This window comes from Falco cherrug, chromosome 5 (genome assembly GCF_023634085.1).
Source record: "Falco cherrug isolate bFalChe1 chromosome 5, bFalChe1.pri, whole genome shotgun sequence".
Taxonomy (NCBI): Eukaryota; Metazoa; Chordata; class Aves; order Falconiformes; family Falconidae; genus Falco; species Falco cherrug.
The window spans coordinates 71,919,567-71,933,213 of record NC_073701.1 but is presented as its reverse complement, the minus strand read 5'-3'; the positions used below and the strand labels follow the sequence as shown (position 1 = coordinate 71,933,213).

The 13,647-nt window shown below is 54.0% G+C and overlaps 1 protein-coding gene across 12 annotated transcripts in view; it reads left to right on the top strand.

The window, feature by feature from the left end:
• Positions 1-13,647, top strand: part of SBF1 (SET binding factor 1) — an 87,780-nt gene that overhangs the window by 37,297 nt on the left and 36,836 nt on the right. For 11 of the 12 annotated variants that reach the window (XM_055711548.1, XM_055711554.1, XM_055711551.1 and 8 more), the window contains exon 2: positions 9,543-9,628. In XM_055711548.1, coding sequence (XP_055567523.1) covers positions 9,543-9,628 — 86 coding nt within the window. Of the gene's footprint in view, positions 1-3,367; positions 3,399-9,542; positions 9,629-13,647 lie in introns of those variants that run through there. The other variant, XM_027811436.2, reaches the window with a different exon arrangement.

Below are 13,647 nucleotides of genomic sequence, written 5' to 3'. Positions count from 1 at the left end.
TTCCCTCTGCAGCACAAGTGCTGTGCTGGGATACAACTTTTTTTTTCTTTTTAGCAAGCTGGATTCTCCAGAAACTCTCACTAGAATGCTGGCTTTTGAGTTCTGGTTTACAGAGATTTGGGAGTTCAGCCTGCAAAGTGTAAGCCAGGCAAAGTTGTTTTCAGTGAGGTTAGATTAAGGGAGAGCCTTGCAGTGTTTCCAGGAGTGGGATGGGGAATCCGTGTCCGGTCACCCTGTGCCTCAGACTGTGCGGCCATTGCCTCCATGCTCCAGGTGGAGCACACAGCTTGAACAGCCAGGACCTGCCGTTTGGAGCCAGTTCCTTCCTCAAGAGAGAATTAAAAAACAAAAAGCCAAAGTTCACGCAAGTGTTTTCAGTTGGTGGCACTGGGTGGAGGATGCTGCTCCCAGCGCCTTCAGCACCTTCCATAGCTCCACATCACTCCTGGTCCCTCCGGGCTTGCAGACAGCCCCTGGACACCCGTCTTGCCTTCTCCATCCAAGCGGCTGGCGCTGTCACATTGCAGCTATTGATTCTGCAGCATGTTTATGCCTTAAAGCAGTTCCTGGGCTGTTGCAGCTTGGGACTGTTTTTGTGGAGGGCTCCTCCGAAGGGACCTCTGGGTCCGGACGCAGGCTGGGAGGAGTGGGTGCTCTCTGCAGCAGCCAGCAGTGACCAAGGCACAGTGCGTGGTGGTTTGGGTGGGCTGGGGGCTGTGTGTTTGCGTGGAGGTCGTGTTTGCTGGTTTGCTGGTCGTGTCAAGCCTGAAGTATTTATGAAGGGCTTCCTGTTATGCACCGCCAGGGAGCATTTCCAGAAATGGCTATGGGTGAACAAGTGGTAGGCAGCTGTAAAACGCTTATCTCTGTCTCCCTGCCAGTAACCCTCCGGGCCCCGAACAGCACTTTCCTGGGACGAGCTCTCGGAAACAGACGGATATTTTTTTTTTAATGACTTCCTCTTATGCCTTAATGTTTCTAAAGATAAATACAGCTCTCCTCTTGGCATCTGCTCAAAGAACAGTAAAGCTTTACAAAGGAGTGACGCTCCATATCAGCATGTACCGTGCCCAGTCTCTAAATCTGCAGTTTTGTTTCATGGTAGTAAATCTTTCTCTCCAGCTCCTTGCCCAGGATGATTTATTTCATACTGAACAAGAGGTCCTGCTGAGCTGGGCCCTCCTTCAGCAGACCAGTCCTAGATCCTGGGATCTTTCCTGACCGGTTCAGCTGTTTGCTCTGGGGCATGTGTGGAGGCAGCTGAGTGTCATCCTGAAAGCGTCATGCTTGGGCAAGAGCACCAAGAGGCTTCCACCTTGTTGGGATTGCTGAGCGGGCCTTTCTGCAGGGATCTGGGGTGGTGGGAGAGCGACCAGCTCCCCATCCCTGCAGCCCCGTGGGAGCTCCTGGGGTTTTCCAGCCACAACTCTTTGCCCTGCAGGGGTTTGCCAGCATGCCTGACCCTGTCAAGTTACTACCTTGCAGGTCCTGGTGCTGCTTCGCTGGCTTCCCTGCAGCACGGTGCTGCCCGGGGCGGGGAGTCCAGTCCCCAGCCACCCCCAGGCTGCCTGCTCGCCACGCTGGTGCCATGCACCCGCCAGCTGAGGGAAGATGGAGTGTCTCACCGACACTTCTCAGCCTTAATTTGAGAGTGAGTAAGAACAGGTTTGAGGAAGGTAATGACAGCTCGAGAGTGGGGGCCCAGGGAAGGAGCGGTGTGGAAATAGAATGGTGAAGAGCTCTGTAAGGGAGAACAGTGCCGTCCAGTTCTTCAGAGGCTTTAATTTTAGCTCTCTATAAACATCTCATTACTAAGCGGCTCATCCAGAAGAACCTCCGAGAGTCGTGACTTTCAGTGGAAGCGCCGCGCTGGGAAAACACGAGCGGGTCCTTACCACTCTGCGCCAGCCGGGAAGAGATGTTCCCATTAACTCTACTTGAGGATGTTTTATCTGGGAATGAGGGACCCAAGAAGGGAGGTGTTCCATCATTGTAAGGAGCTTTCCCAACAATGAGTTGGTCGTGTTTTGATTGGAGTTGCATGTAGACAGTTTGCTTCACCACCCAGTTCTGTCCCATTCCAAACTGTTTGTCCTTCTGATCATTATCATCTTGTGTTTACAGAGAATCAAACATGTCCTCAAACATCACCAAGGCGATGGCTAAACACAGAATGAGTTCATCTTTTCCCTATTTTTTTTTTCTTTTTTTAATTTACTCAGGACAGGACAGGAATTGGTGTTCTGCGTGTGACTTTGTCTCTTTGTAGAGACTTTTGCCTTAGATACCACAAAAAGGACCTTTGTAAGAGCTGAAAGTTTCTGTGTCATCCTGCTCCTGTCCTGCAGACTTGCTGCCAGGCGCATGTTCTGTATCTGGTTCACATCTGCCTCTGGCCCATGGCCATGTGTGAGGTGCTCGTGCCTTGGCTGCTGTGCAGGCATCTGGTGTTCCTGCAGTCTGAGAAAGGGTTGAGTTTTGTCTCTTCCCCAGTTTCTTGTTCTGTGAAACTGCACTAAAAAAAAAATGAAGACTCATGAGTGGATTATTTATTTGCCTGGCTTGCCTACCCCCTGCTCCCATGCAGACAGACTAGGCGGCCATGCCTGCAGCAGGGGCTGGGTCTCCTGGGGGCGGCTGGAAGGGGGACAGTGACAGTCCAGAAAGTGCCACTTCATGTACACATGTATCAGCAGAGCGGCTTCTCTCCCCCACCGGCTGTGTGGACCAAGCTGTGCTCCCTGAGATGTCTCACGGGTGGATGGCACGCTGTGGTCGGCACCGCCAGGGTGGCATGGTGCAGTGGGAACAGGGGCGTCTCCTCCCGTGCCGGTGGGATGTTGCTGGGGCGCGGGGACAAGGGCAGTCTGCTTGGTTGGTTTGGGGTGGGTGGGCTTTCCCCAGGGGAGGGTTCAGGGCACCCGGGATGTAGACTTGGGTCTGCCCTGGTGGCTGGGAGGAGCAGGCCAGCCCTGGCCCCACCAGCACCGCACACAGCCCTTTTGTTTTCCTCCATAGAAAAGCCATTCTTCGTGCTCATTTCATAAATATGTAATGAGGGAACAGTACAGTCATTGTCCTCTGAGCAGACACTCGTCGTGTTGTTCTGGGGCTGCTGTGCCCGCTGGTGCGGTGGGTTTGGTGGGACTGGGGGAGGACCTCGGTCTCTAGAATGAGGATGGCTTGCTGTGCTCGGTTCTATTTCTGCCTTATTCTCCACCCCTACCCCCCAGCCCCCCAACTTCTCCACTCATGCAGTTAACAGGAGTGCTAAGTGGTAGTCCTGCCTTTCTCATCAGGTCAGCGTGAGAGGTGTTCTCATAGGAAACTTTTGAGGCCAGCAGGATGAATGCAGAAGCCTGGATGTGAAGATCTTGCAACTATGGAAGATCTCAAAAGTGCTTCTCTCTTACTAAGAGTGAAAGAAATGAGAAGGGGTTTGGTCTGTAGCCTGCCTCTGGAACTTCTCTTCTGGGGTGAGGTGTGATGGGTAGAGCAGCAGAAATAAGAGCTAGTGATAACTTGGCCTGTAGAGGTTGTACCTGAAAGTGAAACAGCAGATATGGATATAAGTGAAAAATAAAGTGGTATTTCCTGGTTGGCATGCTTGAGAGGGGAACCACGCAGCTCTGAGAGCTTGGTGGGAGCTGCTAGGCTGTAGGCAGGTGTCTGTCCCCGTGAGGATTCATCTGTTCTGGCTAGGACAGGATCCTGCTGAACCGTCCTCCAGCAGCTCTGGCGGCTGCAGCAGCTTGTCTCCTGCTTGTCTCCACTTGGGACAGTTGGAAGCTATTGACTAAGATTGTGTGGGCTTTTTCCCTTTTTAAGCTGTTGAATTATTTTTCCCTACAAAGTGAATTTCATTACACAGGGGAAGAGAGGCAGAGATATGGGGAAGGTGGTTGTAGCTCTTCGCTATAAGAACTGCCATAGCTTGTCACACGTGGTTTGATAGATTTGTGGGTTGGGGTGGTGGGATATGAGGGTTACCTGCAGCTCCCACACCATCAGCATGCGCTGCTGTGTGTTTGCAGGTCAGACCACGACGTTTGCAGTGCTCTGTGCCATGATGCAGCTGAGCAGCTGGGCATGGCCTGGGGAGCTGATGATGCTTGTCAAGGCTTTGCAGAGATTGCAGCCTTGGACTGCTCCCTCTCTTGTTCCTGGCAGACCTTTCCTGTTTGCTGAGCGGGCGTGAACAGGGGGAGCTTCCTGCTTTTGCTTTCTTGTCACAGGCGTCATGCAGCCAGGTGCTGAAGCATGATCTGGCTTGGGTTCAGCTTTGATGGACTGCAACGAGGATGTGTTGCTCCCTGTCACCCTGGAAAGCTGCAGAGGGGAATGTGGAGCCTGCCCGAGCCTCCCGGACCTCGCTCTGCACATCACGCTGTTCCCGACAGTCTCATTAGTTTTCCACAGGAGCTGAACTTAGTGCTTTTGGTTTTTACTTCCAGCCATCCTGGGTAGTCAGGTGCTGGTTTGTATTAAATACAACCTACACGTTTTGCGTGAGAATCGCTCCCCCAGGGCTTCTCTAGAGAGAGTGCTTGTTTTCTTCCCAACACCTTGCAATGCCCCGTTTCTTGCTGGCCAGCACTTGGCAGCTGTGCTCCTGTGCCCTTGTGCCAGGGGCCACCACCTTGCATTGCAGGTGGAACGGAGCATTGCTGAAGGGTGTGCTGGCAGGTTAGTCAGACCATAAAGTTGGTTGATGCAATAGCTCCTATTTCTTGTGGGGTGGTTGCCCAACCACTGTTTGATCCTGCTTGCGGCCCTGTGAGGCTTACGTGGATCGTTGCTCATTCCAAGAGCACCATTAGTGACTTTCTCAGTAGTCCAGTCCCTTTGCATCTGATGGAGCAGGCTTGCAGGCATGGTTTGGGTATGTTGCATCACTTACCACAGATCTTAACAGTAAGTTCTCAGGTCCCCTTGCAGGTTGTGTTTTGTGGCTTCATGCCTTAGGGGTTAAATCTGTTTTGTAGGAAGCCACTTCAGTAACTACAGTCAGTGCTTTGTAGCGTAAAGTATTTTACGATGCTTTAAAACAGCTGAACTTTCAAAATAATTTCTGCTTTGAGATAGTGAGCAGCTCTTGGAAGCCTCTGCTTAACACCACTTCAAAGAGGTGATGAAGTTGAGGTCCATCTCCCTGTACCTGGGGTGCACTGGCAAACCGTTTTAGTGTTTGGAGCAATCCCCCTGCTCTCTCCTGGCAGAGCTAGGCACCCCCAGCCTCTGTGCTGGAAGCCAGGAGCGAAGGAAGCCTGAAGCACATCTTGCTCACGTGTTGAGGACTTGTGAGCTTCGCGTTCCCCTGTATTATATCATACTGAATTTGTGAGGTTCAGGGGTGTGGGAGCTGTGTCTGAGCCTGCAGAAGGACTGATTTCTGGAGTCTGACTGTACTGGGTGTACCGTGTTGCTTGGTGAAACACCCTCCTGTGCTTCAGTAACCTGAGAGCAGAGGGCTTCAGGTTCAAGCGCTGGAAAAGGACTTGTTCCAGACAAGATCTGTTGCCTAAAAAGCATGTGAAAATTAACTTTTCCTGCAACTCTTCTCACCCTGTCATTGCAGCATTCTCCACAGAGAAAGTCCAGCTCCCGCAGTGGCTGGAGAAGCTGCTGCCTGGTTGGGTTCCTTGTGGCCAGACCCCGTGGCTTCCCAGGAGCCTGGCCACTGGGACCCAGACCGGGATCACCTGTGCTGGGCAGCTGGGGCTGTGACATCTTTGTGCTGGCTGCTGTGCACCTTGCTGTGAATCAGCACAACCTTGAAGCTTTTTTCCTGCAAGCTGGTAGGCAGTTGCTGGGTGAGTTTTCCAGGGGAGGTGGACACCTCTCTGCAGGGGACTGGAAACACTCTGGAAACAGGGCCCCGTGGCTCAGGAGATGGAGTCCTGGCTTAGTCTTTCTGCACGGTGTTCACAGCCAGTTCCTCTTGTCACATCAGTTAAGAGACACCAGGAGTGAGGGAGGCGATGGGGAGTCCCTCGCTTGGCCACGACCCCACCAGACTGAGAACCGGCCGTTCCCAGAGAGCATCCCTGGCATGCCAGTGCTCACTGCTGCTGGCCTGCCTGAGAGTTAAGGTCATCTGGTTGTGTTGTGTCAGCTGAGTGTTTAACTTTTTGCTTATTTAGAATTTCCTGTATTATGATAACATCTCATAAGCTTCCAAATATAACTTAACGCTAATTTAGACCATAACAGGCTGCCCCAGGAGCAGTGAACAGGTGTCACCTTAAGTTGTGCCGGCCTTTTTGCAGCACAGTGGCAGGAGGAGGCAGGAAGGAAGATGCAAAGTGAAGCAGCTGTGTGAAAGCTGATGTTTGCAGGCACACGTGCTTTCCCAGGCATCTCGGCTAGGGACAGCAGAAGAATCGACGGGGCTGGTTCAGCTCCCGTCTAGAGGAAGGGACACACTGATCAGACAGCCTGATATGGCCAGTGAGTGGCTTGGACACTGCGTGTGTTGAATGATGGGAAGTAGGAAGGTAAGGAGTAATCATAACAGGCTGCCTAAGGAGCTGATGAGGAAAGGTCATAGGAGCAATCAGCATGGATTTGCCAAGGGGAAATCATGCCTGGCCAACCTGATAGCTTTCTGTGATGGAATACCTGCCTGGGTAGACAAGGGGAGAGCAGTGGATGTTTCTGCCTTGACCTCAGCAAGGCTTTTGACACTGTCTCCCGCAAGACCCTCGGAGGGGAGCTCAGGCAGTGCGGGTTGGACGAGTGGGCGCTGAGGTGGGTTGAGAACTGGCTGAACGGCAGAGCTCAGGGGGCTGAGATCAACGTGCAGAGTCTGGCTGCAGGCCTGTAGCTCATGATGTTCCCCGGGGGTCAGTGCTGGGTCCAGTCCTTTTCAACTTGCTCATCAGTGACCTGGATGAAGGGACAGAGGCACCCTCAGCGAGTTTGCTGGTGATACCAAGCTAGGAGGAGCGGCTGACGCACCAGAGGCTGCGCTGCCATTCAGCCAGACCTGGGCAGGCTGGAGAGATGGTGGAGAGGGACCTCATGGAGTTCAGCAAAGGCATGTGTAGGGTCCTGGCCCTGGGCAGGGAGGGCCCCGTGCACCAGCACAGGCTGGGGCTGACCTGCTGGGAGGCAGCTCTGCGGAGAAGGGCCTGGGGGGTCTCATGGGCAGCACGTTGCCGCTGGGCCAGCAGTGTGCCCTCGTGGCCAAGAAGGCCCCTGGGACCCTGGGGGGCATCAGGAGGAGCGTGGCCAGCAGGGCGAGGGAGGGGATCTCCCCCTCTGCTCTGCCCTGGTGAGGCCTCGTCCGGAGTGCTGTGTCCAGTGCTGGGCATCCCAGTTCCAGAGCGACAGGGAGCTGCTGGAGAGGGGCCAGCAGCTCTACAGAGAGGATGAGGGGGCTGGAGCATCTCCCTTCTGAGGAAAGCCTGAGGGAGCTGGGCCTGTTTCAGTTGGGGAAGACCGAGAGGGGATCTTGTCAATGTCTACAAACACCTTAAGGACGAGTGCCAAGAGGATGGGGCCAGGCTCTTTTCAGGGGTGCCCAGCGACACGACAAGGGGCAACGGGCACAAACTGCAGCACAGGGAGCTCCACCTGAATATGAGGGAGAACTTCTTTACTGTGAGGGTGACAGAGCATGGGACCAGGCTGCCCAGAGAGGCTGTGGGGTCTCCTTCTCTGGGGACATTCAAAACCCACCTGGATGTGACTGTGCAGCCTGCTCTGGGAGAACCTGCTTTAGCAGGGGCTGGACTAGGAGATCTCCAGAGGTCCCTTCCAACCCGAACATCCTGTGATGCTCTGAAGGCACCACGTGGCTTGGGTGGCCAGAATTTGTAAGTCAGACTGCTTGTTAATGACAGTTGCTAAAATCGGGATGTGCTTAGGTCACATATCGGTAAATAACGTGGCAGCACTTGATTTTGAGAAAACCGAGGAGATCATGTTTCCCCTTGCTCTAAACAACTTCTGGAGTAATTTCTACGTTTGCATTGAGGATGATCTCTATCTGTTTCCCCTGCAACCAGGAGAGTGAGAGTGAAGACACGTGCACTTGTAGCAAGGCTGCTGGAGCAAGCTGTCGCAGAGGGCACAGGTCTGGGGGTGCTCGCCAGGGGCAGACTCTTGCAGAGCTGTAATTCTGACGTGTGCGTCTAAAAGGATTTTTCCTGTCTGTGAAGCTTGAGCCAGGTCATTTGCACTTGGAGGAGGCAGGTCTTACTCAGTGCTTTTGGCTGTGAGCACCTTGCAGCGATTGATGCTGTCAGTGGCGCTGGGACCTGGCCAGGGGGGAGACTTGGTTAACCTGATGCTTGATGCTATTTTCTTCACAGCTTGGCACTGACCTTTCCATTTTGGTCATCAGACTATAAGTGGTAACTTTTCTGATGCCTTGTTCTGCTAAATTCAGCTGTGGCTGGCTGGTGGTAAGTGGAGTGGTAGAAACAGGTCTTGGTGCCAGAAATAGTCCTTCAGTGGTGCACGTCTTCTGGTGAAGCTTCTCCTGTTACCTGGACCCATCAGCAGTCCCAAGGCCAAAATCCAACTGTGCCAGAGGGAGGCTGGTGGTGCTTGTCTTCGCAAAGACAGCAGGCCTTGCTGTAAGGGACAGGAGAGGTGGTGGTCCCCCGGGACAATGCAGTGGATGCAGTAGTCCCTCAGCAGCTTTGCAAGGGACTGAAACAGCCCCCCTTTCCAGGTGCTGCCTGCCTCCCTGGCTGTGCCTAGCCTGTGGCAGGAGCAAGATCCTTCTCAGGATTTCCAGCTTGATCCACTGGAGGATTTTACCATGAGCAGCTTCATTGCTGAAAGGACACGGCCAGCATAGAAGTGCTTCCCCAGCCTTGCAGGCTGCGAACGCCGCGGGAATTTCAGCAGTGGTTTAGCCATTGCTTCAGGCTGTCCCAAGAGCTGGCTGCTACCAGAAGGGCTGGCCCACTCCCCAGGGTGCTGTTCCCTGTGCTTGCCTGCCCAGCTAGATAAGGGCATGATCTGGGAGAACAGCAGGTTTCTTTATTTGGGTTATGTGGGCTGGTGGACAGGCGTGGGTGGGAGTGCTCCCCCCAGCAGTGGGGCAGGCTTCAGGTACCAGAAAGCCACAGGGAAATGGCAGCTCTGGGGGAACCTGAAAGTAAAACCGAGCAGCGTCATGCCATTGTTCGGGGAAAATGTCAAGTGCCGGATTGTAGATAACGAGCAATGAATTACAGTTCAAAATCTGTATGTATGATCTTGTGTTAGCGACACAAGGAAGGAAACTTGAACGTGACCAGAGATCTGCTGCACTTCTGCTTTGCCTCTTACACACTTTCAGATAACAAGTTTGTGAGCTGTTTGCTCTCGACTCTATTAAAACCAGCGCTTTTCGCTGCAGCAGGGGCAGTGCTGCCATACAGCTGTGTTTGTGGAAGGGGCCAGGGTCTCTTCTGTGCTGCCTGTGTTGGGCTGACACAGTGCCAGAGCATCCTGGTGTTGCTTCCAGCCTGGCGTTACTGGAAGCTGAAATTGCCAGCTGGGTACTTGCTGCCTGCCTTCTAATCCCCCTCTTGTCTCTGCAGGGAGTGGGGATGGACAGGGACAGATACTCCAGCGTTTCCCGGAGAAGGACTGGGAGGACAACCCCTTTCCCCAAGGCATCGAGCTGGTGAGTGTGCTGTCCCTCGGGACTGGGGCCCTGGGGAAGCATGACCAGCATGTGGGGCAGGTGATGTCATGGCACTGTGTGCATGCATATCACTGGGCACTGCTGGGTCTGACTGGGGGAGCCCATGAGAGAGAGGTTCCCACCTCCCCCCCAACACAGCTCCAGCTCTGGAAAACTGTGGGATCCAGCATGCCACCTCCCAGCCATGCTGCGGCAGAGCTATCCAGAGTCAGTCGCTGCTGTGCACCCCGCCTGGGGCTGGCTCCGCTCCCAGCCACTTTGCTCCCCCTCCTCCTCTGGGATCAGCTGCTGGGGACGCTGGAATGCTTCCTAGAGGAGCTGCACAGATGCAGTGTCAGTATAAATAGCCCCGTCACAAACAGCAGGACTCTGCCGTTGCCAGGCCTCTTCCAAGTGCTTTGCTGAGCAAACCGCCTTCCTCCTTGGGCTGGCAGCATGGGCTCACCCTCCGGCAGGCCCAGGTGTGCTCTGTTTGCATCCGCCCGGTGAGGAGGGTGCCTGGACCCTAGATCCCTTCCGCAGCCGTCCGGACACATTCGCCTGCTGTTGTGAGTCCTTTGAGGTTGCAATCATTGCTGGGTCGTACCCATAAAGTGACACACCCAGTCTAATTTGGCACTGCGTGGGTTCTTTGCAAACCAGCTTTTAACTAACAAGGATAATAGGATTGTTCTCCTCAGCTGCTAAATTTGAGTGGACGTTCTTCTCAAACCCTTCCCTGCTGCATTGGTGCTGCTATTGAGGAGCTCTGAAGGAGATGAGCTGGTGTCGCACTGCCAGCAAAAGTGAGTGGGCTGGGCTGCCCGTTGTCCAGACCCCTTTTCACCCCTGAACTGAGTCCCCTTCTAAACTGCTCTCCTCCTCCTTGCTGCTCTCTCTGTCCCTGCTTCCTTGTTTCCAGCTGAGGTACAAAACCCAGACACAGACAAGGCTTTACAGCTTCCTTCACTGCCTTATGAGCCCCACGGTGCTGGGATTATCCTCGCCCCAGGGCTCCTCGAGGCCTTGCAAGTACCTTTTCCATGCTGGGAAGTGTGAGCGCCTGCAAGGCCGGCACGTGATGGTCAGTGCGGGGACACTGGCCAGCTGAGAGCCCCTGTCCTCCCCTGGAGCAGGCAGCCAGGAGCAGCCAGCCCTTTCTGCCTCCGTTGGTGTGCGCAGAGGGTTTGCACCTCCCTGTTTGAGCAGGAATTGCTGAAGGGCATGCTTGCAGCCCTGACCAGAGCACTTCTTTTGGCCAGGAGACCTGGGTACCCACTATAGTGAAGAGCAACCTGCCCTGTTTCTGCTCCAGGTGCCTGTGCTTCCCCGGGGCTTTGCTGAGGGAATGGCCTTGGCCTTGGGAGCTCATTTCCTCAGAGCAGAAGTGTCATGGGCACTTGAGGACTGTGAGTTGGAATCTCTGAACGTGCACTGTCCATGTGAGGGCTGCCTTGGTGGCCCAGCCAGTGTCTTGTTTCATGGCCTTGGGCAAGTTCCCTGTGCTGTTTTAATGCTCGTTTTTTGAGTGGTAGACCTGTGGCCACCCCTGCTTGCCCATTTGGACTCATCCTGCTCTTGGCTGCCCACCATGTTTCATGGCCTTATCCAGAGCTGGTGGTCATCTCCATCTTTGTGTGCAACCAGCTTGTGGAGCGGAGTGGGACACATCTCTGATCCTTGTCCTCATTCCTCTGCCCTGTCCTGGGCACTTGGCTTCAGCAGTTGCCACTGCAGCCACCACATGCCATGTGCCCACCAGCAAGTATGGCAAGTCACTGGGATCAGCGGTGGTGGCCAGCTTATCTTCCTATTGCGTGCTCACTGTAACTCCAGCACAATTTTGGACTTCTATGTGCTGTTTTGTCTGAGGCAAAAATATATATTATTTTTCTGGTTAGTGTTTCCTGGTTGTCCGCAGGGGACTTGGGAACTGTCCCAAGAAAGAGGAAAGCTGCTTTTTTTCCCAAGGGTCAAACTGTCCAGCCAAAAAATCCCTGGAATTTAAACAATTGGAGCCCCGTCCTGTTGGGAGCCAGGGGTGGCTCTGAGGCTTCCCACAAGCTGTCAGGAGGCATCCTGGGTGAACAGCACGTATGGCTGAAATTAAGGCAGCTTCCAAAAATTTGACTGAGCCCACTCTGGGGGGTTTTGCATGGTACGTTACATTGCAGTCACTGCTATGTTTCTTTTTAACAGCTTTTTGGGGGAGAAGGTTTTCTGGAGTGTGTAGGGAGCTTGGATTTGTAGCTTCTGCCATTGCGCGCCATCTGACAGCATTTCCAAACAAAAATATCTCATTTTAATGGGTGGAAGTTCCTCTGAAGAGAGACACAGGATGTGAACGTGTCTCCTCTGTGGCAGCATCCTTCCCTCCCAGGCCAGAACTCTCTCCCGGCAGCCCTCGAGTCCACGGTGGGTTGTGCTAGCTGCCCTCGCCAGCCTGGTGTGGGCACCCTGGGGGAGCAGGATCCCAGGCCCTGGGGCATCTGGGAGAACTGGGCTGTTACTGCCGGTGGAACTGCAGTATACCAGCCACAGGTAACCAGGGTTACTGGTTGCAGTGCCTGTGGCGGTACCGAGCGAGGTGTGTGTTACAGGGGTGGTGATCCCTGCTAGGACCAGTGGCTGTCAGTGTGTGCTGCAGTGCACTGTGCCCACTGGTTCCTTCTGCTCTGGCCACAATTAGTGCAGTTCCTCCTCTCCCTTTCACATCCCACCTGCAGCACTGGTCCTTACATCCTGCTGTACCACAGCCCCGCAGGTCTGATTAACACAGTGTGCTATTTATATTTATATGAGGAGAACTTCTTTACTGTGGGGGTGACAGAGCACAGGAACAGGCTGCCCAGAGAGGCTGTGGAGTCGTCTTCTCTGGGGACATTCAAAGCTCACCTGGACGTGACTGTGCAGCCTGCTCTGGGAGAACCTGCTTTAGCAGGGGCTGGACTAGGTGATCTCCAGAGGCCCCTTCCAACCTCAACCATTCTGTGACTCTGGGACTTCCCATGTCTTAAGGCTGCTTGTGGACGGTTGTTGCGTAGTGCAGACTGTGTCATCACACCTACTGGGTCCATCCAAGCCTCCAGACATGCTTTGCCTCTGCCAGCATGCACTGGCACCCGAGCCAGCATACTGGAGACTGGAACTAGATGATTTTTAAGGTTCCTTCCAACCCCGATCATTTTATGATTCTATATGCCAGTGTTCCCTCTTGGCACCTGCGTACTGGAGAGTGTTGGGGTTTCTGCTTCTCTCTGAGGTTAAACAGTGAGAGCCTTTTGTTTTCCAACCAGCAGGTAATTGCCTGCGTGTTTGCAGCTTCAGTCTCCTTGTTTGGTGACGGTGAGCATAGGTTTGTACCAGGTTTGCTGCCTGGCTGCCGGGAGCACTTGGGCAGAGGCATCTGTAGGAGAACGCTGCATCCTTGCCCTGGCCCCCCATGGGGGTCTTGGTGGGGCAGGGTCTGCAGGCCTGGGCCAGGGTCTGTAATTCCAGGGGGTGGTAATGTACTTGGCTGCTCGCAGAAAAGCTTCTTTTCTTGCTTTGTGTTTGTAAGATGGTGGTGGCTGAGTGGAGCCTCATCTGGTGCATCCATCTCAACCAACAGATCTTTTCTTTGCCTCTGGCATGGAGGGACCTGAGGTGGGCAGCCAGCAGCTGAGCCCGTGCAGCCAGCGGCTGTTTTGGCTGCTCTCAGGAGAGAGGAGAGGTGTCCCCACGCTTCGCCGTGGGTTTGATCAGGAGTGGAGTGGGCAGCTCCTTGTCCAGTGGGATGGTGGTGACTGGTGGCTCCTCGTGTCATCCCTCCTGCCTGGCAGCCAGCTCTGCTGCAGTGTTGTGTTGCCCTCCCTTAGCTTTCCAGGGTGGAAATAAATGATTAGGAGGATGTCTTGGGACACGGTAGGCTAGATCCTTGCCAAATGGATCCTTGCAAACTTGGGAAAGGCCAAGTTTGTGATGTAACTGGTGGAAGAAGAAAAGGTGGTAAAGCAGCGCTGATCCGTGCAATGCTGTGG